The sequence below is a fragment of the Triticum aestivum genome, chromosome 4A (assembly GCF_018294505.1).
Source record: "Triticum aestivum cultivar Chinese Spring chromosome 4A, IWGSC CS RefSeq v2.1, whole genome shotgun sequence".
Taxonomy (NCBI): domain Eukaryota; kingdom Viridiplantae; phylum Streptophyta; class Magnoliopsida; order Poales; family Poaceae; genus Triticum; species Triticum aestivum.
In genome coordinates this window covers 75,305,862-75,332,022 of record NC_057803.1, presented here as the reverse complement: position 1 = coordinate 75,332,022, position 26,161 = coordinate 75,305,862, and the positions used below count along the sequence as shown (strand labels likewise).

The window sequence follows — 26,161 nt, the reverse complement described above, 5'->3', positions numbered from 1 at the left end:
TTCGGCTCTGGATCTCAGAAGCGCCGGGTGTGGATTCCAAGCACGGCACTGTCACCCAGGTTCATTCTGAGGCCATCCTTTGAGGCGCCTCGTCCCAACCAGCAGTTTGCACCGCCCAAGCCCTATGGTGGCCCCGCTGCTAATGCTGCTCCACGCCCCAATGTTGTGACATGTTTCAAGTGTGGAGAGCCGGGTCACTATAGTCGAGAGTGTCCCCAGAACAACAACCCCAATTAGTCTGGAAAGTCTGTTGGTCGTGGTAAGCCGGCGGGAAAGACATTCTACGCCAAGCCGGTCACCACTGCACGTGGCCATGTCAACTATGTCTCAGCTGAGGAGGCTCATGAGGATCCTAACGTCGTCCTTGGTACGCTCCTTGTTAATTGCCATCCGGCATCTGTTCTTTTCGATACGGGAGCATCTCATTCATTCATATCTGAGAGCTATGCTCGATTGCATAACACAACATTCTGTGACATGCCCACTACCATGGAAATTCAAACCCCTGGCTCTAGATGGCAAACCTCTAGAGTAAGCCATGGGAATGAAATTCTTGTCGATAGACTTGTCTTCCTTGCATCCTTAATAGCTCTCAAGTCCTCGGACATAAACATCATCTTGGGTATGGACTGGATGTCAGTTCATTATGCTAAGATTGATTGTGCCACTAAAACCGTTCAACTTACTCACCCATCGGGCAAGACAGTCAATATCTTAACTCGAATGGCCAAGCGCCATCTTTACTCCCTAAATGCCAACCCCCTTCCAGACCTTGAAGATATTCTGGTAGTACGAGACTTCCAAGATGTCTTTCCAGAAGAACTGCCAGGTGTTCCACCTGACAGGGATGTCGAGTTTGTGATACACCTTGTTCCAGGAACCGTTCCAATTTCTAGAAGACCGTATAAGATGGCACCCTTAGAATTAGCCGAGTTTAAGAACCAACTCGATGAGTCCTTGAAAAAGGGTTTCATCCGTCCTAGTTCCTCTCCTTGGGCTTGCCCCGTCCTCTTCGTCAAGAAGAAGGATGGAACGGATCAGATGGTTGTAGATTACCGACCTGTCAACTTGGTCACTATCAAGAACAAGTATCCGCTTCCCAGAATCAACGATCTGTATGATCAGCTCGCTGGATCCTCGGACTTATCCAAGATGGATTTGAGGTTGGGCTACCATCAAATCAAAATCAGAAATGGGGACATTTCCAAAACGGCCTTTGTTACTCGTTATGGCCAATACGAGTACACCGTCATGTCCTTCGGTTTAACCAATGCCTCAGCCACCTTCTCTCGGTTAATGAACTCAGTCTTCATGGAGTATTTGGATAAATTCGTCATAGTATACCTCGATGATATACCCATCTACTCCAAGAATGAAGAGGAACATGCCGAACATCTAAGGCTGGTATTGACGAAACTTCGGGAGCATCGCCTTTATGCCAAATTCTCCAAGTGTGAATTTTGGTTGCCAGAAGTGACCTATCTAGGCCATGTAATCTCTGGTAAGGGTATTGCTGTCAATCCCGAGCGAGTTCAAGCCGTCCTTGATTGGACACCACCTGAGACGGTCAAGCAAGTTTGAAGCTTCCTTGGCTTAGCGAGCTATTGCCGCCGCTTCGTCGAGAATTTCTCCAAGGTTGCTAAACCTCTAACTGAACTTCTCAAGAAAGATAAAAAGTTCGAGTGGACCCCACAGTGCGAGTTCAGCTTTCATGAACTGAAAAGACGCCTGACATCTGCTCCCGTATTGGTACCACCAGATTTCTCCAAGGACTTTATTATCTATTGCGACGCCTCGCGACAAGGACTAGGTTGCATACTCATGCAAGATCGTCAGGTAATTGCCTATGTTTCACGGCAATTACACCCCCCATGAGGAAAACTATCCCACACATGATCTAGAGCTTGCAGCTGTAGTCCATGCACTCAAAACTTGGCGACATTACCTTCTCGGTAATTGTTGCGAGATCTTCACCGATCACCAAAGTTTGAAGTATATCTTCACCCAACCAGATTTGAATCTCGGGCAAAGATGTTGGGTCGAGTTGATCTCGGATTACAACTTAGGAATAACTTACACCCGGGCAAAGACAATGTCATGGCTGATGTGCTAAGTCGTAAATCTTATTGTAACAACCTGATGTTACAACAAAGTCAACCACTTCTCCACGAGGAATTTCGTAAGCTTAACCTTCACATAGTTCCTCGAGGATTCCTATCCACCCTGGTGGCGAAGCCTAACCTTATGGATCAGATCGTAACCGCCCAGCGGTATGATAAGGGCATATCCCGGATTAAGGAAAACATTACTAGCGGAGTTGCTAAATGTTTTTCCATGGATGAGCGAGGTGTTGTCTTCTTCGAGAACCGCTTGGTGGTTCCCAAGAAACAACATCTACGCCAGTTGATTCTTAAGGAAGCTCATGAATCCCCTCTCACCATTCATCCCGGTAGTACTAAAATGTATCAAGGCCTACGCCAGAGGTTTTGGTGGACTAGGATGAAGAGATAAATTGCTCAATACATTGCTAGTTGCGACGTCTATCGTCGTGTTAAAGAAGAGCACCAACGGCCTACTGGCACCCTTCAACCTTTGGCTATTCCTGAGTGGAAATGGGATAAAATCAGTATGGATTTCATTACTGGGTTTCCCAGGACCAAGAGAGGGAATAATGCTATCTTCGTCGTGATCGACCGTCTTTCCAAAGTAGCCCATTTCCTACCTGTTCGTGAGAGTATCACCGCTAGCCAGCTAGCAGATTTTTATATTTCTCGGATAGTGTCTCTCCATGGTGTTCCTTTGGAAATCAATTCAGACCGTGGAAGTCTCTTCACCTCTTGATTTTGGGAAAGTTTCCAAAATGCTTTGGGAACTCATCTCTCCTTCAGCACCGCCTTCCACCCTCAATCAAGTGGTCAAGTAGAACCTGTCAACCAAATTCTGGAAGACATGCTACGAGCTTCTGTCATCTCATTCAGAATGGATTGGGAGAAATGCCTTCCATTTGCCGAATTTGCCTACAACAACAACTACCAAGCTAGTTTGGGCAAAGCTCCTTTCGAAGTTCTATATGGACAAAAATGTCGAACACCCCTAAACTGGTCAGAGACCGGAGAAAGACAACTCTTTGGTCCGGACATGATCCAGGAGGCAGAAGAGCAAGTTCGCATTATTCGTGAGAAATTGAAAACCGCCCAATCTCGTCAGAAGAGTCAATATGATCGACATCATAAGACTATGACCTATGAGGTCGACAAGAAGGCCTACCTTCGGGTTACTCCTTTGAAGGGAACCCATCGATTCGGTATCAAAGGCAAGTTGGCTCCTCGTTACATTGGACCCTTTCACATTCTTGCCAAACGAGGAGAAGTTGCGTACCAATTGGAACTACCTCCGCAACTATCCAGAGTTCATGATGTCTTCCACGTATCTCAACTCAGGCGTTGCTTCTCGGATCCTATCAGTGGAGTGGACCACGAAACGCTTGATCTCCAAGATAACCTTACATACCGAGAGTACCCTGTTTGTATTCTCGATCAAGCCGAGGGTACCACTCGACGCCGCAACATCAAGTTTCTCAAGGTTCAATGGTTACACCATTCCGAGAAAGAGGCTACTTGGGAAAGGGAGGATCGTCTTCAACTTGAGTACCCCTCCTTCTTCCCGACGAGTCATGAATCTCGGGACGCGATTCTTTTGAGTGGGGGTGAGTTGTCACAACCCTGCTTTCCTGTTATGCATTAGGGTTGGTTGAACTTGTGCATCATGTTTAAATTTCTTTTAAACTTGAAATGGGGGCTAATCAACCCCAACACTCCCCTGAAAATGCTAAATTCCAACAATTGGAATTTCAATGAACCCAAAATGCCCTTCATAAAAGCCCACCATTTTTGGTTCTGGTTTAAACCTCTGCCAAAAATGGTTCTACAATTTATGGGGCCATTCTGGATTTTTGAACCAAGTCATAAGTATTTGAATTTGGGCATTTTAAGTCTTATAAATATTTTAAAGTGCTCAAATAATCTTGGAAGCATTTTTAGGCAGTTGAGAATATTCTCAAATGTGCCTCTAAATATTTCCAGAGTTTTTGGAAATGAAATAGTATTTATTCTATTTCAGAACACAGTACAGAAAATAAATAAAAGAGAAACAAAAAACAGTGCAGAGCACTTACCTGAGCCCACCTGGCCGGCCCACCTAGCAGCCCAGCCCACCTGCTGTGCCAGCGAGCTGCTTGCTCTCACCAGCACAGGCAGGCAGGTGCTCGACGGCGAGCACAACATGCTTGCCACACAGCTGCCCGCCGCCCAGCCGCTCCCCTCGTCGACCTGTCGCCCTGGGACAAACCCTCTCTCTCTCCCCGAGCTCCTAGGCACACTCGATCTCTCTCTCTGGTTCCCTCTCTCACCCTCCCCGACATCGCCCGAGACGTCACCGTCGCCGTCGCTCGCCGCAGCTGCGTCCAACGCCGTCCCCGCGCCCTCTCACCGTGTCCGGATGGTTCGTCGTCGTCGACTACGTCGACCAGCCGAGCTACACGACGCCGGAGCCCCTGCATCATCCCCGCCACCATCGTCTTCAACCTTCGGCCGCCGTCGACCGTCGTCGTCGATCCGCCGCACCCGAGCTTCCCTGAGCACACTGACCCTTCCTGCGGCTTCCCTGTGAGCTGCTGAACCTCCCCGTGCTTTTCGTTTCGCCCCTAGAACACCGTAGATGCCGCGCCTCTTGTGCCCGAACACGCCGCTGCATGACCACGTCACCGGCGATGCTCCAGTGACCATTTGGTCAAGGGCTTGTGCCCATCACACTCCCCGCGCGGCGTAGATGTTGTAGGTGCTTTCGCCGCATCGCCTAGGCCACCGCAGCCACGAATACGAGCACACCCGAGCCTCAGCCTCCGCCGAGCTCATCGCCGGCGATGCTCCGGCCACTCCCCGGCCAAACCACCACCGTGGTTGGATGCGGGCGAGTCCCAGCTCGACGTAGGTGCTCTCCGCCCGCCAAATGGTGCCCTGTGGGCAAATCCCGCAGCGCGCCGCCGCGTCTGGCCTCGCCGGCGGCTAAACACCGGCAGGCTTTGACCGCTGACCGGTGAGGTTGACCCCGCTGACACGGGTTGACCTTCCCCTCTCTCTCACTGACATGCGGGCCCCGCCTGACTAATTAGTCTGATTAGTGCTAATTAACTAGGTTAGTTTAGTTAGTAGTCAGTGACCAGTGGGCCCCACTAGTCAGGTTTGACCAGGACCAGGTGATGTTGACTGCTGACGCCAGCATGACGCAGTGCTGACGCAATTATTCATTTTCTGGATTTAATCTTATATAGGAAATTCCAGAAAATAGCCAAAACTTCTAAAAATCATAGAAAATCAACCATAGCTCCAAATCAAACAAATTATATATGAAAAATGATCAGAAAAATTCAATCTATCCATCTGTAATGGTTTCATGCATGACAAACCACTTTAACCTTGCTGTTTAGGTGAAACAAGCCAACACACTTATTATGCATAGGAACTTTAACTTCCATTTGAATCTTTGGTTCAAATGGACCCATTTCAACTTGTTTCACATTGCATTAGGCAGGACACATCATTTTGCCATGTCATAGCATGCATCATATTGTTGCATATTGTCATGTGTTGATTATGTTCTGTGTGTCCTTCGTGGTATGTTCTGCCTCCGAGGATATCTCCGAGTATCCAACTGAAGGGCAGTACCCTACTACCACTCCATCAGGCAAGCAGCCCATTTGATCATATCGATACAATCCCATGTTCTCGCCTCTGCTCTCCTTTACTGCATTAAGACAACAACGTTTCAAACTGTTGTGTGCTGCGGTGGTTGAACCCTTATCCTCTGCATGACCTGTCATTGCCACAGTAACTAGATGAAACCCACTAGCATGTGTAGGAGTTGATTGAGCCATGTTTGTGTTTCCTACCTTGCTATGCCTGCTATGCTTAGAGTTGTGTCAGGTCTGGTTCATCTGGGTGATGGGCTAGAGTGAAATGATTATGTCGGTAATGTGAGGGTTGTGTTGAACATGATTTGGTAAAGGTATCGATGAGAGGCCATGTAGGAGTACATGGTGGGTTGTTTCATTGAGACTGTCCCTAAGAACTGAGATCTGTATGTGTGATTTTAAAAATCAGCTACTACCATGCATTGCGATCCTTAATTAACCCTCTCAGCTTCTTAATCACCCTAGTACTCTGTCCAGGAGTTGCAAATAGTTTCTGGTGTTTGTAGGCTATGTGTTGGCGGCCATGCGTAGCGCTGACCCTAGGGGTGGGCTATGTTGCGGTAGATACACCGTGGCCGGGTATGCCGGGCGCCCGTTTGGCGTCTCGGGACCCTATTCACATCGTTCGGGGCCGTATGTGAAAACCTCGGTCGGACTCCCTGCGGATGGAACCTGGATAGGCGATAAACCTGGAATAGAGACTTGAGTGTTTAGGTAGGCCGTGGCCGACACCCTCGTTGGGCTTCCGCTTGAAGGTTGCCGAGTACATGTCGTGTAAACGGCGGTAAGTGGTGAGAGCGTGTATGAAGAAGTACACCCCTGCAGGGTTAACATCATCTATTCGAATAGTCGCGTCCGCGGTAAAGAACTACTTGGTTGCCTATACAGTTCATAGACAAGTTAATGGTTACTACTAAAAAACTCAAGATAAGTGTGAGTACCGAGGATGGCTCTCTCGTAGGATGACGAGGGTGGATCCCCGGTGGAGTATTGTGTTGGTGATTAGTGGACTCATGTGCGAAAACTATTTTACTAGTGGTGTCTCGTAGGATAGCTTAGCCAAGAGTCAAAGCTGACTTGCTGCAATAACTTCACCACCTTCTTGAGAATGAGCATGTATAGTAGGTTCTGATGTAAGACTTGCTGAGTACCTTTGTACTCATGTTTGCTTAACTACTGTTTTCAGACAACAACACCGCCCCCTCCGATGGGTTTTATGTAGATCTCGATGTTGATGAGTGACTTGCCACCCAGGTGGTGATCCTGGCCATGGAGGGCCCTATGTAGATAGACAGGCTTCGAGAATCCATCTTTCTTTCTAGTGTCTGGACTCGGACTATTTGCTTCTGCATGTGCTTGTATGCTTGTATGACTTGAGTGTCGGGTCATGTGACCCCTACCTGGATGAACATGTTATGTATGGCTCCCTGGAGCCTTTAAATAAAGTACTTGAGTTGTAGAGTTTTGTTGTGATGCCATGTTGTATTTACACATATCGAGCATATTGTGTGTATGATTGAAATGCTTGGTATGTGTGGGATCCGACAATCTAGTTGTTTATCCTCGGCAGCCTTTCTTATGGGGAAATGTAGTCTGGTGCTCCTCGAGCCATAGTAGTCCGCTACAGTCCGGTTCACCGGAGTCCTGCTAGCCCAGTACTACTGCTCAGGACACTTGACTGGCCGGCATGTGTTTCACTTCGTTCCTATGTCTGTCCCTTCGGGGAAATGTCACGTGGTGACTTCCGGAGTCCTGCCCGGCCTGCTACAGCCCAGGTTCCCCGGAGTCCTGTTAGCCCAGTGCTATAGCCCGGATTCACTCGCTGATGACCGACATGCTCGATGTGATTCATGTATGCATGTCTCCATAGGTCTGTGCCGCTTTGGGTTCACGACTAGCCATGTCGGCCCGGGTTCTCTGTCATATGGATGCTAGCGACACTATCATATACGTGAGCCAAAAGGCGCAAACGGTCCCGGGCTATGGTAAGGCGACAGCCGTGGGGATACCATGCATGAGGCCGCAATGTGATATGAAGTGTTACCGGCTAGATCGATGTAACTTGGAATCGGGGTCCTGACAGGAATTAACGAAAAGCAAGAGTGAAGTGCATTCTAGGTCCTTCAACTATTTTGATGGTGTCACGTAGGTCCTCAAACTATAAAAAGTGTCATCCAGGTCTTTGAAAATCCTTAAAGTGTAGTAATTGTGTATATATGTGACATCTTTGAAATAGTTTAAGGACATACGTGACACTTTTGAAATAGTTTAAGGACTAGAATAACACACATATTGCACTTTGAAGACCTGAATGACGATTTTCATAATTCAAGGACCTACGTGACACCTCTAGAATAGTTTAAGGACCACTTCGCTCAAAAATCAATCATCCCATATTTAGGAATGGACATGCGTGTGCAGACTGCAGGACACCAAAAAATGAAAAATCTAGAGCATTTCTACGATCAAGAGACATTCTTGCACTTGTATCTCTTGGCACACCAGACGAAAGCCGCGAGATTGAGCGCGCTAAGCGCGGCGATGAGCCAGAAGAAGCGGTCGAGGTGGCCCTCGTTGAGGTCATCCGGTATCCACCCGGGCCCGCCGCCCCTCGTCGTGACGCCGGACACGACGGTCACCACGAGCGAGCTCAGGTAGCTCCCCAGCGACACCGTGAGGAGCCCCAGCGCGGAGCAGAGGCTCCGCATCGACTCCGGCGCCTCGTTGTAGAAGAACTCCGACTGCCCCACGCACGCGAACACCACGCTCGCGCCCACCAGGAGGTACTGCGGCACCTGCCACAGGATGCACATCGGCGCCGCCGCCGCCCGGTCCAGCGCCAGCCGCCGCGCCTCGACCGCCGCCGCGGCCGCCATGACCAGCACGGAGAGGAATAGGCCGACGCCGAACCGCTGCAGCTCCGAGAACCCCCGCTCGTTGCCGGTGAACCTCCGCGCCGCCGGGATGAGCACCCTGTCGTAGACGGGCACGAAGAGGATGACGCTGACGGCGTCGAAGGAGGCTAGGGACGCCGGAGGGATGGAGAAGGTGCCCACCGCCGTGTCCATCATCCTCCCTTGCTCCAGGAACGTCGAGGAGAACTGCGCGAGCACGGAGAAGTAGACGATGCCGGTGGCCCAGATTGGGAGCATGCCGATCACGATCTTGAGCTCCTCAACTTGCGTGACGGTGCAAAGCCTCCATGGATCCGAGTAAAGCTCCTCGGCCGAAGAGACCACCGCAGCCTTGTCCAGGAAACTGAGCACTGGTGTATGCTGCAATTTCTTGGTACCGTCGGACTCCGCCATTGATTCAACCTCCGGTAGCTCGTGGAGGAGAGAAGCATCACGCGGCAAACCCACGTTCCGTTTCCGCACGGCCGCGACGACGACCTGGGAAACTCTTGCCAGCGGGCTTCCCAGAGGCTTCTGCACCCTGTACGAGCCGGAGCCCAGCAAGAAGCTCGCGATGGCCAGCGCGATGAACAGGGTGGGGATCCAGAGGCCGACGACCCACCCGCAGTGGTCCTGCACCCACACGACGACGGCGCCGGAGACGAAGCTGCCGATGTAGATGGAGAAGAAGAACCAGTTGAAGAAGGAGTTCTTTTTCAGCCTCTCCGCCGGGACGCCGTCGTCGAACTGGTCGGCGCCGAAGGAGGAGACGCAGGGCTTGATGCCGCCGGCCCCGATGGCCATCATGTACAGCCCGAGGAAGAACACGGCGGACTGGGACGAGGGCGACGAGCCAGCGTCCTGCGGGCAGTCGAGCCCGGCGCACGCCGCCGGGAACGACGCCGAAACTGACATCGCAGCCATTCCCTGGTGTCGCGCTTGAATTGTTAAGAAACTAGCTCCATTTGAGGTATGCATGGGATCGAATGGATCAAAGCTTTGCGTGTGCTTACAATTAGGTAAACTGCGAAGAAGGCCAGCGTGGTGAGGTATCTGCCGAGGTAGGAGTCGGCGACGATCGCTCCGACGAGGGGGGCGATGTAGCAAGTGCCCTGCCAGTTGGTGTAGTTCCTCGCCGCCGACACATTGCTCTCCTGCAGGATCGTCTTGAGGAAAGTTACCAGGTTGAACTGGATCCCGTAGTACGCTAGCTCCTCGAAGCATTCAGTCACTGCACGCAGTGCAAGCCGGAACTCAGATCTACTAGTTGGTAGTAGTATTTCTCAAGCAAACTTCAAAGTAATTAATGGGCAGCACAGAGAGACAACAGTACTAATGTTCATGGGAAAAAGCCATGCATCTGTGCACTCTGAGCACAAAAAATGGACAAACTGAACTGAAATGAAGTACCCTTGATGTTTTTCTACCAAATCTGCATGAAAACTTGATGGTCTCCGTTTTACCTAAGATGAACTTGCATGCTTTCCAACTGCCGGTACGGTGCTTGGTTATAGGAGTTGTTGTTCCTTTGATGTCAACAACACGGTCCCCTCTGTGTACCGCAGAATCCTGTATAAGACAAGCCTGATACTCTTAGTAGAAGTACTAGTATGTACTTCCTCTGTAAACTAATATAAGAGTGTTTAGATCACTAAAATAGTGATCTAAATGCTCTTATATTAGTTTACGGAGGGAGTACTATCTTTCTGCAAATGCATGAAGTAACTGTATATGGAGTACACGATAGGAAAACAGAGGCCGGATCAGAAAGTGGGTAGAAGACAGAAACTGGCGCCAAGTTAATTGCTAATGATTTTTGCTGTTTACTGATGCTGCCAAGCAGACCATCCTTTTTCAGGGACAATATTATGAGAAAAAACAGTATTGCATCATGCATGTATGTAACAGCCAGCATTTTGCACATCTCAGCACAGCAATATGCAGGTCATAATGCGCTAATCTGCGACGGTTAAAGGAAAACAGATCCATTTGTTTCCAGTATTTCAGTGTCCAAGGATCCATATGACATCCAACCCAGCAAATGCTGGTTTGGGCAGCAAAACGAGCTAATTCTCTCCAAATTTCTCAAGAAAGATATACTCCCTCCGTCCCATAATACAAGTGTCAAAAACGCTGTTATATTATGGAACGGAGGGAGTACATTCATACTTCGAGGGACGCCGAAGCACATAAGAACGAATATTTGCTTTGGAAAATCAAGCTACTGCCAGAGATGAATGTGGAAGAAGTGGCAGAGAAACTGACCTCAAGAAGTGGTTCCTCCAGCTGCAAGTTTTCCTTGAGAGACGCCATGGTGGTACAAAGCTGAACACAGCGGTACGGCGCCTCAATATATATGGATCTCACGTAGTACAAATCTGCGCAAGGTCAAATTTCTACAGTATATAAACTAGAAAGGCATTAGTTTAATACCAGCATACATGCCGCACTTTGGAAGTATGAGCGCTCACGATCGAAAGGTGGACATTAAATTCCATCCATCTCTATCTCTAGAGGGGTGACCCACTTTGATTCCACATTCCACTGTGCGTCATCATACAACAACGTTACGGGTACGAAACAATATAACAATGTCACCGGCTTTCCAAAGCAACGGCGGCTTACATCTTCTGCGTGCATATACAGCTTTGTTCTTTAACCGCGAACCAACTGTGATTGGACGGTCAGAAAGAGGACAGTGGTATCCTCAGCTCATCGGGGGTTCAAGTCTTGATGCTCGTCTTTATTCCTGAATTTAGTTCAGAAGCGTTTAGTTGAAGGAGACGTTTTCGTTGACTACGAAGCGCCTATGATGCCTTCGTAAAATCTCAAGATGATATGCCGGCTCAGTCTCTCGAAGGTACTCATAGAGATGAGGTGTGCATGTGTATGTTCATAGGAATGAATGTATACGCGCATATATATGAGCGTTTGCGTCTGTACTGCCACAGACTGAGTCGATATCACCAAATCCAACCAGAGAGCACTTATGAGCCGAGGAGACGGGAACAGATCCAATAACTTCTGAACGATAACGACTGTCTAAAAAGATGATGACGCCCCTACCATCCAGCATTGCACGGCCGGGCATATGGGAAGGGTCATAGGGAGGGACACCGTATACACGATTCTAGTTTCCCTTCTCCTGCCTTACTCCGACTAAACTCAGTCTGGCAACCTTAACCTGTAGAGGAAATTCCAAACACGTAGTAGATCCTGTATAACCAAAGGGTAAACCCCCGACATTGCACGACCGGACACACCGAATTGAGCATAGGTAGGGATAGCGAGTGCACGATCCGAGTCTCCCTCCTCATGCCTTACCCCACTAACCCAACCTGATGACTTTAACCCTTAGAGGCAGTTCCAAACATGTAGCACATATAGCCAAGGGTAGACCATTTTAGTTTCCAAAACACCTACCCGCTCATATTCAGACGAATATAGTTGACAAAAATACGGATACATGACAATTTAGACGAATATAACTGATTTCTTGTGAAATTTGTCGTACCGGGGCTGTCAATTCTCGCTCGGGCACAAGGTCGGACAACCAAGTGCATGCAGAGGCAAGATCTGTGGGGCGACAAGGTACATATTGGCTCAACAACCGAAGCGCACCTAGCCTCTCCCTAATTTTGTTGCACCAAGTTGGGATCGTCTCCTCTTTCCATCCAAAAGATTATAGACCATAAGTATATCAGTTTTGCTAAAGCATATCTAGATGTGTATAAGTATTGCACATCTAAATCCTATGTCATTGATCTTACATTAAGATTCGTGTGGATATTTTCTTTTTCTTTTTTCTTTTTCTTTTTATGCTTGATTCACTCATTTAGATGTGCAATAACTATAGCACATCTAGATGTGCCCTAGACACATCCTAAGTATATTTATGAGATTTCTAGCTCAAAACAAAATATTATGAGATTCCTTTTGCTAATTTTTCTGCATGTTGATTGATCTCCTTCCCATTTATCTAAAAAACAGAGCCTCTTTTCATCTCTAGGATGAGAAAGTGCTCATCTAGTCCCGGGTACACGTGATCACCTAGGCTTGCCTACTCCCTCCTCATGCTCCCATCCATGCTCCCACTTTATCCTACGGCTGTTTTTTTTCTTTTTCCTGACTAATCTAATCATCCCCCTCCCCCTAATTTTAACGGGGTGGGCCCGGGTCTTATTTTGTTCCAATCAAATCAAGCCACGTAGACGGGAGCACGGATGAGAGCATGAGGAGGGAGCAGGCAAGTCTCGTCCGATCACCTAACTTGCAAACAAGCCTATGCAAATAACATCCTATAGGAAAGTTTTTTTAAGCACTTTCCAAGTTATTTTTATAAAAAAAACATGCTTGTAGAAACTGGATACAAGTATGTGCACATAAATTTTGAAACTTAAATATGACTGGTTGGCTAATTTTGTAGCAAGTAACTCTTAACTTATATTGTTCCTTGATAGTTTTGTGACTCTTTGCACAGAACGCAGAAGGTCATGCTTAAGTTTACTTGCATTCATTCTCTACATGCATGCTTTTGTATATATATTTTTGACTTAAAAAATGTGTTCTTTATCAAATACCCTTTTAGGGTTGACATGTACACAGTTCTAAAAGATCTGCTTATCTAGGATGGTCCACATATTTTACATCTCACCAATAGTAAGGTTTTGTGAAACTTAGTTGTTCTACGTCCGAGGCACATGCCACCTTAACCAACATGGCGACGACAACACGAACTGAACGCACTCCATGAAAATGTTTGAACCAACGAAGCCACTCCGACGTTGTCTTGTAACCCCATGAGGCATTTTCAGAAAGGCGAGTGGTTGATTCTAATTTTAGAACGAAGGTCCTAAGTACTTCTTGTCAAACTCCGTCCTCGATAAGTATTTTAATTATACATCCATTTGCTTGGTAGACATTTAGTTTCTAATCTCCGGGCCTTTTACCCTAGACCTTCTTGGTTTTTAGGACGACAAATGTTACACTCACTTGTAACCAAAGTTGGTCAAAAATGACAAGTTATTCGAAACAGAGAAAGCAACTGGGTGGACACTAGTGCTGTCCCACCGTTACCTGCAGAGCTGTAATGGCTGTCCAGACCAATCGTTGTCCACTAGCTAGCAGCACCCAGATCCTAGACGACTACTTATAATTCTAAGCTAACGCGTGCATGTGCTTATTGAAAACAAAACATAGTGCTTCCGTAGATCTTTGGGAGTAATTAAGCGTCTGCCAGCTGAAATTGGCCTGAGAGTGCATCTTGAGCGAAAAGGACGCACGACCGCGCATGTTTTTTATTCCCTGCTGTTGCAGGCCGCACACATTTATTATTTTCAGCCGAGAATGCAGATCATGCTCGGTCGTGCAGTATCATGGGCATGCACCGTGCATTTGTGAGATTCCTTCTGCATTGAATTTTCCTGTGCATGGATTTGACGACAAGCCTTCTAGAGCAGGAGGCAACATCGGTTAGGCTGGTTGTAATGGTAGTATCATAGCTAGTATCATGCATGCTAACTAGACAATTTTGATGAGGTGTCATAACATTAAATGAAGAAAGAGAGGGTGTAGTATCATATCATGATAATGTATCATAATAAATGATATGCTACTTTGTGTCAGGCTAGTCATAGTGAGAGTAACTTAGGTAGTAACATAGCACACCTCGAGATTTTTTTGCTTATGTGGCAAGTAGTTAATGAGAAGTAGTAACATAATATGTTACTGTAACATAGCGCTTTTCAAGACAACATGAGTCTACAAGCTATTAAATGAAGCCACATATGACACTAGTACTCCCTCCATTTTTATTTAGTCCGCATATTAGTTTTGGTCAAAGTCAAGCTTTATAAACTTTGACCAGGTTTATAAACAAAAATATTAATATATACAATAACAAATCAGTACTATTAGATTTATTATTGAACGTTCTTTCACATCATGTAGATTAGTTAAGATAAATGTTAATATTTTTTTCTATAAACTTGGTCAAACTTTACGAAGTTTGACTTCAGTCAACTCTAATATGCAGAGTAAATAAAAACGGAGGGAGTACTATATTACTTTGCACTATGAAGGTAGTAACTTAGACTAGTGTCATGCATATGGCACTAGTCTAAGTTACTCCCCACTATGACCAGCCTCATGCATGACAATAAATAGAGTACTACATAATACTAATATATGATATTATGCATTAGGGAGGTAGTATCATACACTGGTATCATATGCATGATACTAGTATATGATACTCCCCATTACAATCAGCCTTAGCGCGGCGGCTCTGGCCAAAATCACTAGTATTTTGACCATGTCAGGATTTTTTAGCATGATTTGAACCTTTTCATAATTTTTAGCACGATCTGACCTTTTGGTAACGCCATGTCTTGTGACGTTTCTGGTCCATTTAGATAAAACCATTGGACGTTCTTACTTTAATAGATGAGTGGCCACGGGCAGACTTTGCTAGAAACGCTACAAGCAGTGGTGTTTCTCATTGGGGCAGCAACGCCACATGTAATGGTTTTTCTAGCAACGCCATAGTGAATGGTGTATCTTCTATGCCACAAAGGAACTCAACTGCTACTCGACCAGGTTAGAAACGCCCGGTGGTTTGGCGTCTAAATGGGCCAGAAACTTCGTAAGCCATGGCAATGTAGAAAAATGATCAGATCGTACTAAAATTTTCAAGAGAGGTCACTTTGTGCTAAAAAATTCTGACAAGGTCAAAACAATGGTTTTGGCCCGGCTCTTGTGGCAACGACGATGATGATGAGCCAAGTTGGAAGGTGGGATGGGCTTCAGTGCCAATTGGTCGGCGTGGATTGGACGGTGTGACTTCTGAGTTCGTTCACCGTGTGATAGAAACTAGAGAAGTCGGAGCTGTCGCGTTGTTGTGGGTGGCAAGATGGTGAAGAACTGAAGTTGACGTGGATGGTGGCTTTGGTGAGCAAGCAGCACAATAAAGGTTTTGAGCTGGGAAGATTAGGCTTTTGGAAAGTTTTACTTGGAGGTGATAAGTACTCCCTCTGTCTTAAAATATATTAAGACCTTTTTTAACACTAACATAGGGAAGTATAAGATGCAGTTGCTTGTGACCAAAGCTTATCAAAAGCGACGTTCCAGCTTGGAGAGAGTTTTAGAATGACTTGTCAAACACTGTCCTGGTAAGTATCTTATATTTTTGGTAAGTTGCAAATATCCTTTGGCTCTCGGGTGTAGTTTCACCCTATATGGAAAAAACTAGTAATTCAATAAAAAGGTCGAAAAATTCGGAAACTTTTTCAAAAAACAAACTTGATCTTCAATTGTAGTCGTATAAAATGTTTTGCCAAAGAAAAACTCCCCTCGACTTCAGGGCAAGAAAAAAATCAACGACAAAAAACATGAATGGTAACTTGTATATAGTGTTGATTTTGTTTTCACCTAGAATACCATGAAAGTCATTCCCTAGTGAAACTTTTCATACAAAAATACAACAGAAGTTCAAGTTTATTTCCCGAGGCAACAAAAAAATTCTTTCTGTTGTACTCCCTCCGGTCCTTTTTACTCTGCACATTGGATTTGCCGAAAGTCAAACTTTGCTAAGTTTGACCAAATTTATATTAAAAATTATTAGCATCTATAATATCTAATAAATATAATATGAAAATATATTCCAAGATGAATCTAATGATATTGGTGTTGTTATGTGAATGTCTATAATTTTTTATATAAACTTAGTCAAAATTGGATATGATTGACTTCAGACAAACCTAATATGCAGAGTAAAAAGAACCGGAGGGAGTAAAATAAGATACAAGTGTGGGTATTGCCTCGCTAGTGGCATGCCCCCTAGCCATGTATCTTCTCAGAACCTAATAGTTAGACCATTTCCTACCACAGAAGCCTCTTTGCGAAAAAAGTTATTTTTGACCCCATGAGGCATTTTCAGATCGGTGAGTCCGTCGATTTTGCCACAAGCTTGGAGAGAGTTTTAGAGTGAAGTTCCTAAGTAATTCTTGTCAAACACTGTCCTAGTAAGTACTGTATCTTATATTTTCGGTAAGCTGCAGATACCCTTTGGCTCTCGGGTGTAGTTTCACCCTATATGGAGAAAAACTAGTAATTCAATAAAAAGGTTGAAAACTTCGGAACTTTTTTCTAAAAACAAACTTGATCTTCAGTTGTACTTGTATAAAATGTTCCGCCAAAGAAAAACTCCCGTCGACTTCAAGGCAAAAAAAAAATTCAACGACAAAACACATGAATAGTAACTTGTATATAGTGTTGATTTTGTTTTCACCCAGAATACCAGGAAAGTCATTCCCTAGTGAAACATTTCATACAAAAATACAGCAGAAGTTCTCATGCTTATTTCCCAAAAAGTTTCATAATTTTGGCTTTCTTAAGGCCTGTTCTGAAGTCCTCCAACTCCACACTTCACAAACTTCACAGATGATTTTTTCCCGAACAGTTTTGCTACGAGAAGCTGGCTTCTCGAAGTTAAGCCCGATGGCAGTGCAAAATCCTGGAGGAGCATCAGCCCAGCTCCACCGATGCGAAAAGCTGGAGTTGGCCAGTATTACAACCGAAGTGCCACCGCCAAGTCCAAGCCAGCGAACCGGTACGCTCGCACGAAACATAACGCTCCTCTCGCTCTCCATCGAATCGGTACAGGGGCGGCTTCCCTCGATGTCTAGCCCATACTGGGCTGCCTTCAACCGGCCCAAACTGGCGCCCAATAGGCCCACAACCTCCCAGCTGGGCTGCAGCGATGGGAGAAGCTGCACACGAAGCCGAACGCTCGGGAATCACCAGATGAAGCGAGAAGCTGGCTAGGGAAGCTGGATTTGTGAAGTTTTGTGGAGTTGAAGGAGATCAGAACAGGCCCTTAGAATTACTATTTTTCCCCATATAGGATGCACCAACACCAGAGAGCCAAAGGTGACCGTCGTTCGGTAATTATCTTGTATAGTCATTGGCTCAATAGACATTGAGTTTTTAATTTCTTGGCCTATTACCCTAGACCTCTTTGGTCTTTAGGCCCACAAATGTTTTTTTTAGCAGAGGCCCACAAATGTTACACTCACTTGTAACCAAAGTTGGTCAAAAATGACAAGTTATTCAAACAGAGAAAGCAACTGGGTGGACACTAATGCTATTCCACCGCTACCTGCATGGCTGTAATGGCTGTCCAGACCAATCGTTCTGTCCACTAGCAGCACCCAGATCATAGTCGACTATAGTCTAATTCTAACGCGTGCATGTGCTTATTGAAAACAAAACATAGTGCTTCCGTAGATCTTTGGGAGTAATTAAGCAGCTGCCAGCTGACACTGGCGTGAGCATGGGCATCTAGCATGCTAATGGCGATGCTCCACTAACTTGAGCAAAAAAGGATGCACGACCGCGCATGTTCTTATTCCCTGCCGTTGCAGGCCGCTCACATTGTACGTATTATTTTCAGCCGAGAATGCAGATCATGGTCGGCGGTGCACTGCACGTATCATAGACATGCACCGTGTACAGTATTTGTGAGATTCCTTCTGCATTGAATTTTTTCTGTGCATGGATAAGGCGGCATGGCCAATGTGTCGCCCGAGTTCCTTCACCGTGTGCTAGAAACTACTCCCTCCGTTCTGAATTATATAAGATGTTTATTTTTTTCTGAATTATATGTATATAGATGTGTTTTATTATGTTTGTTCACTCATTTCAGTAGGTATGTATTTCATATTAAAATATTCAAAACATCTTATAATTTGAAACCTCAAACCGGGGGAGTAGAAAAGTCGGAGCCAGCTGTCGGGTTGCTGTGGGTGGCAAAGATGGTGAAGAACTCAAGTTGAGGTGGACGGCGGCTTTGGTGAGCAAGCAGCCCAATATTTTGGTTTAGAGCTGGGAAGATGAGGCTTTTGGAAAGTTTAACTTGGAGATACACTTGCTTGTGACCTAAGCTTATCAAAAGCGACGAGTGAAAAGTCACTGATAGAACTGAAATAAAGTAACTGGGTGGACCGTAGCGCTGCCCGACCGCCATAATGGCTGTCCACTAGTAGCACGCTAATCCTAATCACTATTCCACAACACACAAGATCTCTACAGGCCAGCACTTCACCAAGATCGGGATCAGCATCTGAAGGTACGTGAAGAAAAGGACTTCCTCTGAAGTAGGCGCTTTCCATGAGAAACCCATCAAGTGTGCACCCTTTTCAGAAAAAAATAATGATTTTTATATTTATCAAATGATCTAACAAAAATCACATAAGGGTGATTAGTGAATCAGTTTTTCTTAGATTTCGTCTTTTTTTGCATTTTTGTATTTCAAGTCTCGTTAAATGCTCGGTTCAATTGACAGCACAAAAAGAAAAAAACTTTTCAAGAGATTATTTCATTTTTTACATAGACTGCTAACGAATGGATTTTTCCGCATAAATTGCTGACGCATGACTCACTCTAGTTCCCACACACCATACTTTTTTGGATTCTTTTGAAATGTTTTGACTTAGTTTTGAGTTTTCTAAAATAAGGGAAGCATGTGCTCTCCAGACCATACAACATTACTCCCTCTGTTCAAAAATACTTGTCGTGGTTTTAGTTCAAAACCCTTTGCAATGCATTAACTCACACATCTGGGGTACACTGTGGTGCTACCCACCATTGCATGTTTGCAATCACTTTCCAGGTCAGTTACTCTGCCGCTAGAAAGCACGCAGATCCCTGACACTTGAGGTCACAAACTGGAATGATCGAGACATCAGACGTGTTAACTAAAGCTACATGGTTTTATAAGCTTCATTAACAAGAGGGAAAAGTAAACTATTCCACTGTCCAAGTAACGAATGTATCCAACTATCAAAGGATACAAGACCGTACATTACAGAAGACTGTACATTGTTAGCCTGTTCATGAGGGAAATATGCACGCAACTTTCTGTACAATACATGGCAAAGCAGAAAACATTAAAGTACAGAAGCTTTCTTGCACTTGTACTGCTGTGCAAAATAAAGGAAAGCAAGAAAATTCAGGGAGCTGAGGCCAGCAATGAGCCAGAAGAAGCGGTCAAGGTGGCCTTCGTTCAGGTTGTCAGGAATCCACCCCATCTGCTCCCCCCTCGTCGTAAGATACGACACCAGGGTCAGTATGAACGAGCTAAGATAGCTTCCGAGCGACACGGTGACAAGGGCAAAAGCCGAGCACAGGCTTCTCATGGAGTCTGGAGACTGGTTGTAGAAGAACTCAGCCTGACCGATGGACGTGAACACCTCGCCGACACCGATCAGCAGGTACTGAGGCGCTTGCCAGAGAATGCTCATGGAAACAGGCACCTTCTGATGGACCAGGCCCTCGGATCTTGCGCTCTCCAGGCGCTTGATCTCGACCAATGCTGCGACTGCCACTGCGATGGTGGACACAAAAAGACCGATCCCCATGCGCTGGAGCTCCGAGAAGCCCCTCTCCTTACCAGTCAATCTCCTGGCTATCGGCACGATGAATCTCTCATAAATAGGGACCCAAACGACGATGCTGATTACGTCCAAGGACGACAGGGTGGCTGGCGGGATCTTGAATGATCCCACTTGGTTGTTGAGTGCCATCCCTTGCTCTATGAACATTGATGAATTCTGAGCGCAGACAGTGAAGAACACGATGCCCGTTGCCCAGATTGGAAACATCCTCATTAATATTTTGAGCTCTTCAATCTGTGTGACAGTGCAAAGCCTCCAAGGATTATGAATATCGCCGCATTCACTCCGCAAAATGACTGCAGATTTGTCAAGGAAACTGTAGAGGGCAAATATGCATCGGGTCAGTGGGTATGCGAATCTTATGCTACTTACATCTCGTGTAAGGTTTACCTGTCATGGTTCTGAAAAGGGGTTGCTGTGTCCAGGAAGTCCCAAGACACAAGCTTTGCAAGCACGTGAGTGTTAGATCAATATAGTAGCATACTTTTTTGTTAAATTGTAAACTATTTTATTTAATTCTTAAACTTCAACAAATATGTTTTTATTTCTTGCAGAACAGCATTCTGAACTCCACCATCTGAACAGTTTTTGCCACTAATTAATTTGGTAAGGTAATAGCATCTTACACAGCAAATGATTCCTGATGATAACCAAGAAAAGTACCTGAATTCACTGCTGTGCTCCAGCTTGCGGCTCCCCTCGATAGCTGATCTCTTACCATGACACTCATAGAGAAGAGAACTATCAACTGGCAAGTCCACATTTCGCTTGTAAATGGCTGCAACAACTACCTGGCATGCTCTTGTAAGAGGGCTTCCTCCAGGTATCTGAAATCTGTATACCTCTGAGCCTAGAAAAAAGCTTCCGATAGCTAGGGCAATGAAAAAGGTAGGGATTGCAAATCCAATACCATATCCATATTTTTCTTGTACCCAAATAAGAACAGTGCCAGAGATCAATGAACCGATATTTATGGAGAAATAAAACCAATTGAAGAAAGCGCCTTTCTTTGTTCGCTCAACTGAATCGGTATCATCAAATTGGTCTGCACCGAAGGACGAAACACATGGCTTGATACCTCCAGCCCCTAAAGCAATCATGTATAGTCCAACGAAGTATATCAAATACTGGTGTAAGGCTGGTTTTGGACAAAAAGACCCAATACATTGAGGGGGCTGGAGATAAGGAACCAATGCTGAAAGCGTCAATGCTGACATCCCCTTCAATCAAAATGCACATTGAGGAGTCATTAGCACAATATATCAGCAGAAATAAGCACGTACTGGGACATCAGATGCACAACTAAGAAAAGTAAGTTTGCAAATACTCCCTCCGTTCCTAAATATAAGTCTTTCTAGAGATTTCACTATGAACTACATATGGATGTATATAGACGTAGTTTAGAGTGTAGGTTCACTCGTTTGCTCCGTATGTAGTCCACTATTAGAATCTCTAGAAAGACTTATATTTAGGAATGGAGGGAGTATATGTGAAACATGCTAGTTATGTATCATGTTAAAAAATATATCTGAACTCATTATTATGCAGTGTCCATAATCTTTGTTATGAAATAAGTTATATACGCATGTTCAATAAAATAAGCTATATATGGGTGTTCGAGAAAAAGATAAGCTCTACATGTCCACATTCAACCTGTCTATGGCTAACCTTTCATCCATCAAGAATACCAACGAAAATAACACCATGACATGGTTATTTGGCACCAAATAAGTTAGCATGTGCAAAGTACTAAACACTATTACAAAGCCCATTCAACTGAACCAATGAGAAAGAGATTTCTTTTCCCCCAGTAAGAAATTTTGAGGTACATTTGGATGTGGTTAGTCGAAACTTACAAGAAAGTAAATAGTTGAGAAAACAGCAATAGTCCGATACTTTCCCCAGTAAGAATCTGCTAAGGTTGCTCCAATAAGTGGTGTGAGATAACAAGTTCCTTGCCAGGTTGTGAAGTTTCTAGCTGCAGACACATTGCCTTCATGCAGTCTAGTTGAAAGATAAGTGACCAAACTTTTGGAGATCCCATAGTAGGCTAAGCGTTCGCACACTTCAGTTCCTGCCATGTAATAAATAAACAAATGTCATGTGAATTTAACATTACATACAATCATACAAGTACAAAGGCTTTTCTTTCTTGTGTTTAGCGATAAAAGATCATCATGAAACATAGACTCAACTATCGAAAAAAATATCATCAAATATACTCTCTTAAGCTGACAAATGCTTACATAAACTTTAATGAAAATATTTCCAATTCAATGAATTGCAAGATTAAAATTTTGCAAGTCAACTGAGAATATATTTTCTTAAAGATGGTCTCACAGGATCTTATGATTTTGTCCCTAACAAACATGAGGATTACATTGTTCCTTCATGGAGATTTCTTGATGAATTATTACCAAGAATCAATGAGCATGCTCTCCAGTTGCCTGTATTATGCTTTAAAATAGGGTGGCCTCTGAAATCAACTGAGCCATCGCCTGTGTATTCATCAAAGTTCTGTGAATAAAGTAAACTTGTTAATGGTTGATCTACAAATTATTTGACAAGTGGAAGCTTTTCATAGCTCAATCCAAGTCAGCAGAAAATGGAAGCATGAAAAAACTGTTGCATGAAACGAAAAGAACACACACATTGGCAGAGATTGTGAGCCTGTGACAGCGTGATAAACGTGAACAATTGCATTTTTCAAAGGATTTGCCTCACTAGCTATTTAAAATTAATAGTTGACCCCACAGATAAAATAAATCGAAGATAGATCAGTACAATTAATTGCAGAAAAGGTGATCCACCATTCTCATAGTGATCAATTATGTAAAGCAAAGCTTCCTAAAACTGAAGGGGAGCCTTGGCGCAGTGGTAAAGCTGCTGCCTTGTGACCATGAGGTCATGGGTTCAAGTCCTGGAAACAGCCTCTTACAGAAATGTAGGGAAAGGCTGCGTACTATAGACCCAAAGTGGTCGGACCCTTCCCTGGACCCTGCGCAAGCGGGAGCTACATGCACCAGGTTGCCCTTTTTTTTCAAGCTTCCTAAAACTAGTGCAGCAGAGGATGCCTGATCCTTCTCAGAATCAATATGAGATGATGCCCTTGGCACGTGTCCACATGATCATCATGCGTTGTTCAGACACATTTACTTATCAAGAAAATATCATCATGTACTATATTTATTGATCCTTATCAAATTCCTGATTACTAATAGTACTACAAGTACAACTAGCACACGCAGAATAAGAAGGAAATTTGTCCTTATTTCCATACGGACAGATTTCTTCCCAGATTAGTCTCACAAGGACAGCATGAACATAAACAAGAAGACTAACGGGATGCCATGTTACCACCTTCCTGGTGAAGTACCTAGGGATCCCAGTGACAGTTAGCAAATTACCCAGCGAGCCTTCTAAGCAGCTGGTGGATCGGATTGCTGGCCGCCTACCATACTGAAAAGCGGGCATGTGATTGGTCCTGGTCAAATCGGTGTTGATGACTATGCACTTTGCTAGCTTATGGTGCTAGGACTCTACAAAAAGGTGGGAAAACGTGTTGACAAGATTCTACATGGGCTTCTCTGCAGACGGCCCTAGTTTCCATGGGACACCACTTGCTGCACTGTTCCTTCTCCCGACCCTGGTGGAACAAGGTGCTCTCATGGATCTGATCGACTGCGTGCCCTCTTTCCATTGGAGACGCATTCATCGGCTTGTGCCACTCGACCATGGGAGGCAATGTTGTGTATCTGAGCAGAAGTGACTAGACTCCAAGCATCAGTACTGGAGGAGCTTAGCGCTTAAGGTTGTGGCACAGGTGGTTGTTGTGACTGGATAGTTGTAACCATGTAAATACTTTTTCCATCTATGAGTGCATTCATGCGCAAAGCTTTTGTGTTGCTCAAACAGAAAAGGGACAAAGATTGTGGGTTCAGAATAAATGTAGATTCAAACATGCAAAAAAGAGCTCTCAGCATGCTTGATGTTATAGGAGCATTTTTTTTCGAAAAGGAGGTTACCCCCCTGTCTCTGCATCCAAAAGATGCATATGGCCCATTTATTAATAAGCAAATAGTTCAACAAAGTCTCCGACTCTCAGAATTCAAAGGGGCTCTCAAAGAGCTAAAAAAAAAACTTTGCATGAACATACGGACAGATTTTTTTTATAGGAGCATGTAAGGCATATATCCTTGAGAAAAAATATGCACTAAGTGGGAAAAAAGACTCTGAGATGCTCAGACCAAAGTGTTATCCATCTAGAAAATTCCAGCCATGGAGCAAATTTTCGACTTCATAAATGTTATGGAGTAAATAATTTTCCAAAATGAATGATCAGTTTAGAGTTGAACATTTCACAGGGCTTTTCCTGGTTGTTACTCAAGTACAGATTACTACAGCTACAGTTTAGAATTCTAGTAGTACTAAAAATATGTTTTCCAAGAACACAAATTAGTAGGGAGTCATTACATGTTTCAATGGATTGGAAATGGATCCGATAGTTCAGATATGACAACTGGGTAGAGAGACAGTGTACATCCGATTGTCAATTTATAGTGTTTTTTGTGGATAACACAGTATAGCATCCAAAATTTGACAATCATTTGGATAAAACAGTAATCCGATATTCATTTTTCACCCTAGATGCATATAACTCCAAACTTTACAGTGTTCTAATTTTATTGCGTAGTAATCTGGAATAGTCCATTGATCAATATTTGAGGTTTCTTTCCACGGATAAGTTCATTGAAAAGACAGTAATCCATTTACAATCTTAACCTTCCAGTCAAACACGTTTATCCCATTCCATTCCATCACTTTCAACCAAACAATGAAAGAAGGTACCAGTCAAAATAACGAACCGACCTCACAAGCAAGACAACATCAGCGAAGTTCACACCGAAAAGCAAACATTAATTTTAGGAAAAACAATTCATTCAATTTCGATTTTATGTCATTTATACAAGTCAATAATTCTGCACCCCTCTGAAGAATTGCGTGCTCCAAGCCTCCAATTTACGAGATATTGTATCATAAATTCGATTAAAAAGGGGTATACCGCAATCCTAAAGGGGTAGGCGTCCTCATGTGGGCCTCGCCTGTCAGCCACCACCTCTACAGAATTTCCCCTTCGTTTTTATTTCTTCCCTACGACTTTACATCAAATCAATCAAAGAAGAGCACGTCAATCCACTCGAGCTGCAAATCGAAGTATGTTTCTCTTCTTTCTCTAGCGATTGCGTCCAATTAAAGCAATACAATCGATAAGAATACGCAACCAAAAGAAGAAACTAAAGGGGATTAGAGAAGAGTCCAAACCCTACTCGGGATTCTTGAATACAAACAAGCAGAACCATTCGAAATTTCATGGAGTGGGGATGAGAAGGCGGGGGTACCTCCGGCGGCGTCGCGCGCGCTAGCAGGATCCGTTCCTCCTCCTCTCCCCCCAGCGACGAACCCATGAATGCGGCTTGGGGAGCTCCGAGGGCTGTTCCCCTTCAAAGAAAACTCTGAACGTTCGATGAACGGTGGGTTGACTCCTGGTTATTTGGAGACTAGTGCAACAGCCACCTCTAGTCAATTACTGAAGCCAGAGACAGGGCGAAACAACAAAGCTTATCTCTGCCGCTGCCTCCGGCAGAGTAGTGATTAGTCTTCATTTTTATTGGCGATATTGCATCCATGCCCTCTTAAACTTATGTAATTGCAAAGCATTCTTTTTCTGTAATAGCTTGTTTGGTAACCGTTAGGTAGGGGAATGGAAGTTTGCACGAGGGAGTTTGTATAGGAATTAGGCATGCGAGGTTTAATAATTTTACTCTCATCCTTTGTTTGGTATAAGATAGGAATTAATTGGGACAGAGCACTGCACATGAATTAACAGGGCACCCGTGATTCTCAAACAAACAAAAAAAACAAGGCATCCGTGGAAAGAAATCGATAGGAATTGACTCTCTTAATTTTCATTTCTCTTCCACTTAAATTCTCATTCCTTCCGATCAATCAGAGAACTTTTAATCTTCACACCCTTCAAGTTTCATACTCACCTCTAATTCTCACGA

The 26,161-nt window shown here is 44.6% G+C and overlaps 2 protein-coding genes across 2 annotated transcripts; both read right to left on the bottom strand.

Annotated features, from left to right (window-relative positions):
- Positions 1 to 8,041: 8,041 nt before the first annotated feature.
- Positions 8,042 to 11,021, bottom strand: LOC123081781 (protein NRT1/ PTR FAMILY 8.3). Its single transcript, XM_044504311.1, has 4 exons — positions 10,909 to 11,021; positions 10,107 to 10,212; positions 9,657 to 9,874; positions 8,042 to 9,570 (listed from the first exon to the last, which is right to left on the bottom strand). Exons 1-4 carry the CDS (start codon positions 10,954 to 10,956, stop codon positions 8,215 to 8,217), a joined length of 1,728 nt encoding a protein of 575 aa, XP_044360246.1. The 5' UTR covers positions 10,957 to 11,021; the 3' UTR covers positions 8,042 to 8,214.
- An 8,387-nt stretch (positions 11,022 to 19,408) lies between these two features.
- Positions 19,409 to 25,736, bottom strand: LOC123085231 (protein NRT1/ PTR FAMILY 8.3). The gene is made up of 5 exons (XM_044506856.1): positions 25,496 to 25,736; positions 22,514 to 22,613; positions 21,953 to 22,170; positions 20,760 to 21,316; positions 19,409 to 20,412 (listed from the first exon to the last, which is right to left on the bottom strand). Exons 1-5 carry the CDS (start codon positions 25,559 to 25,561, stop codon positions 19,590 to 19,592), a joined length of 1,764 nt encoding a protein of 587 aa, XP_044362791.1. The 5' UTR covers positions 25,562 to 25,736; the 3' UTR covers positions 19,409 to 19,589.
- Between the last annotated feature and the right edge of the window lie 425 nt (positions 25,737 to 26,161).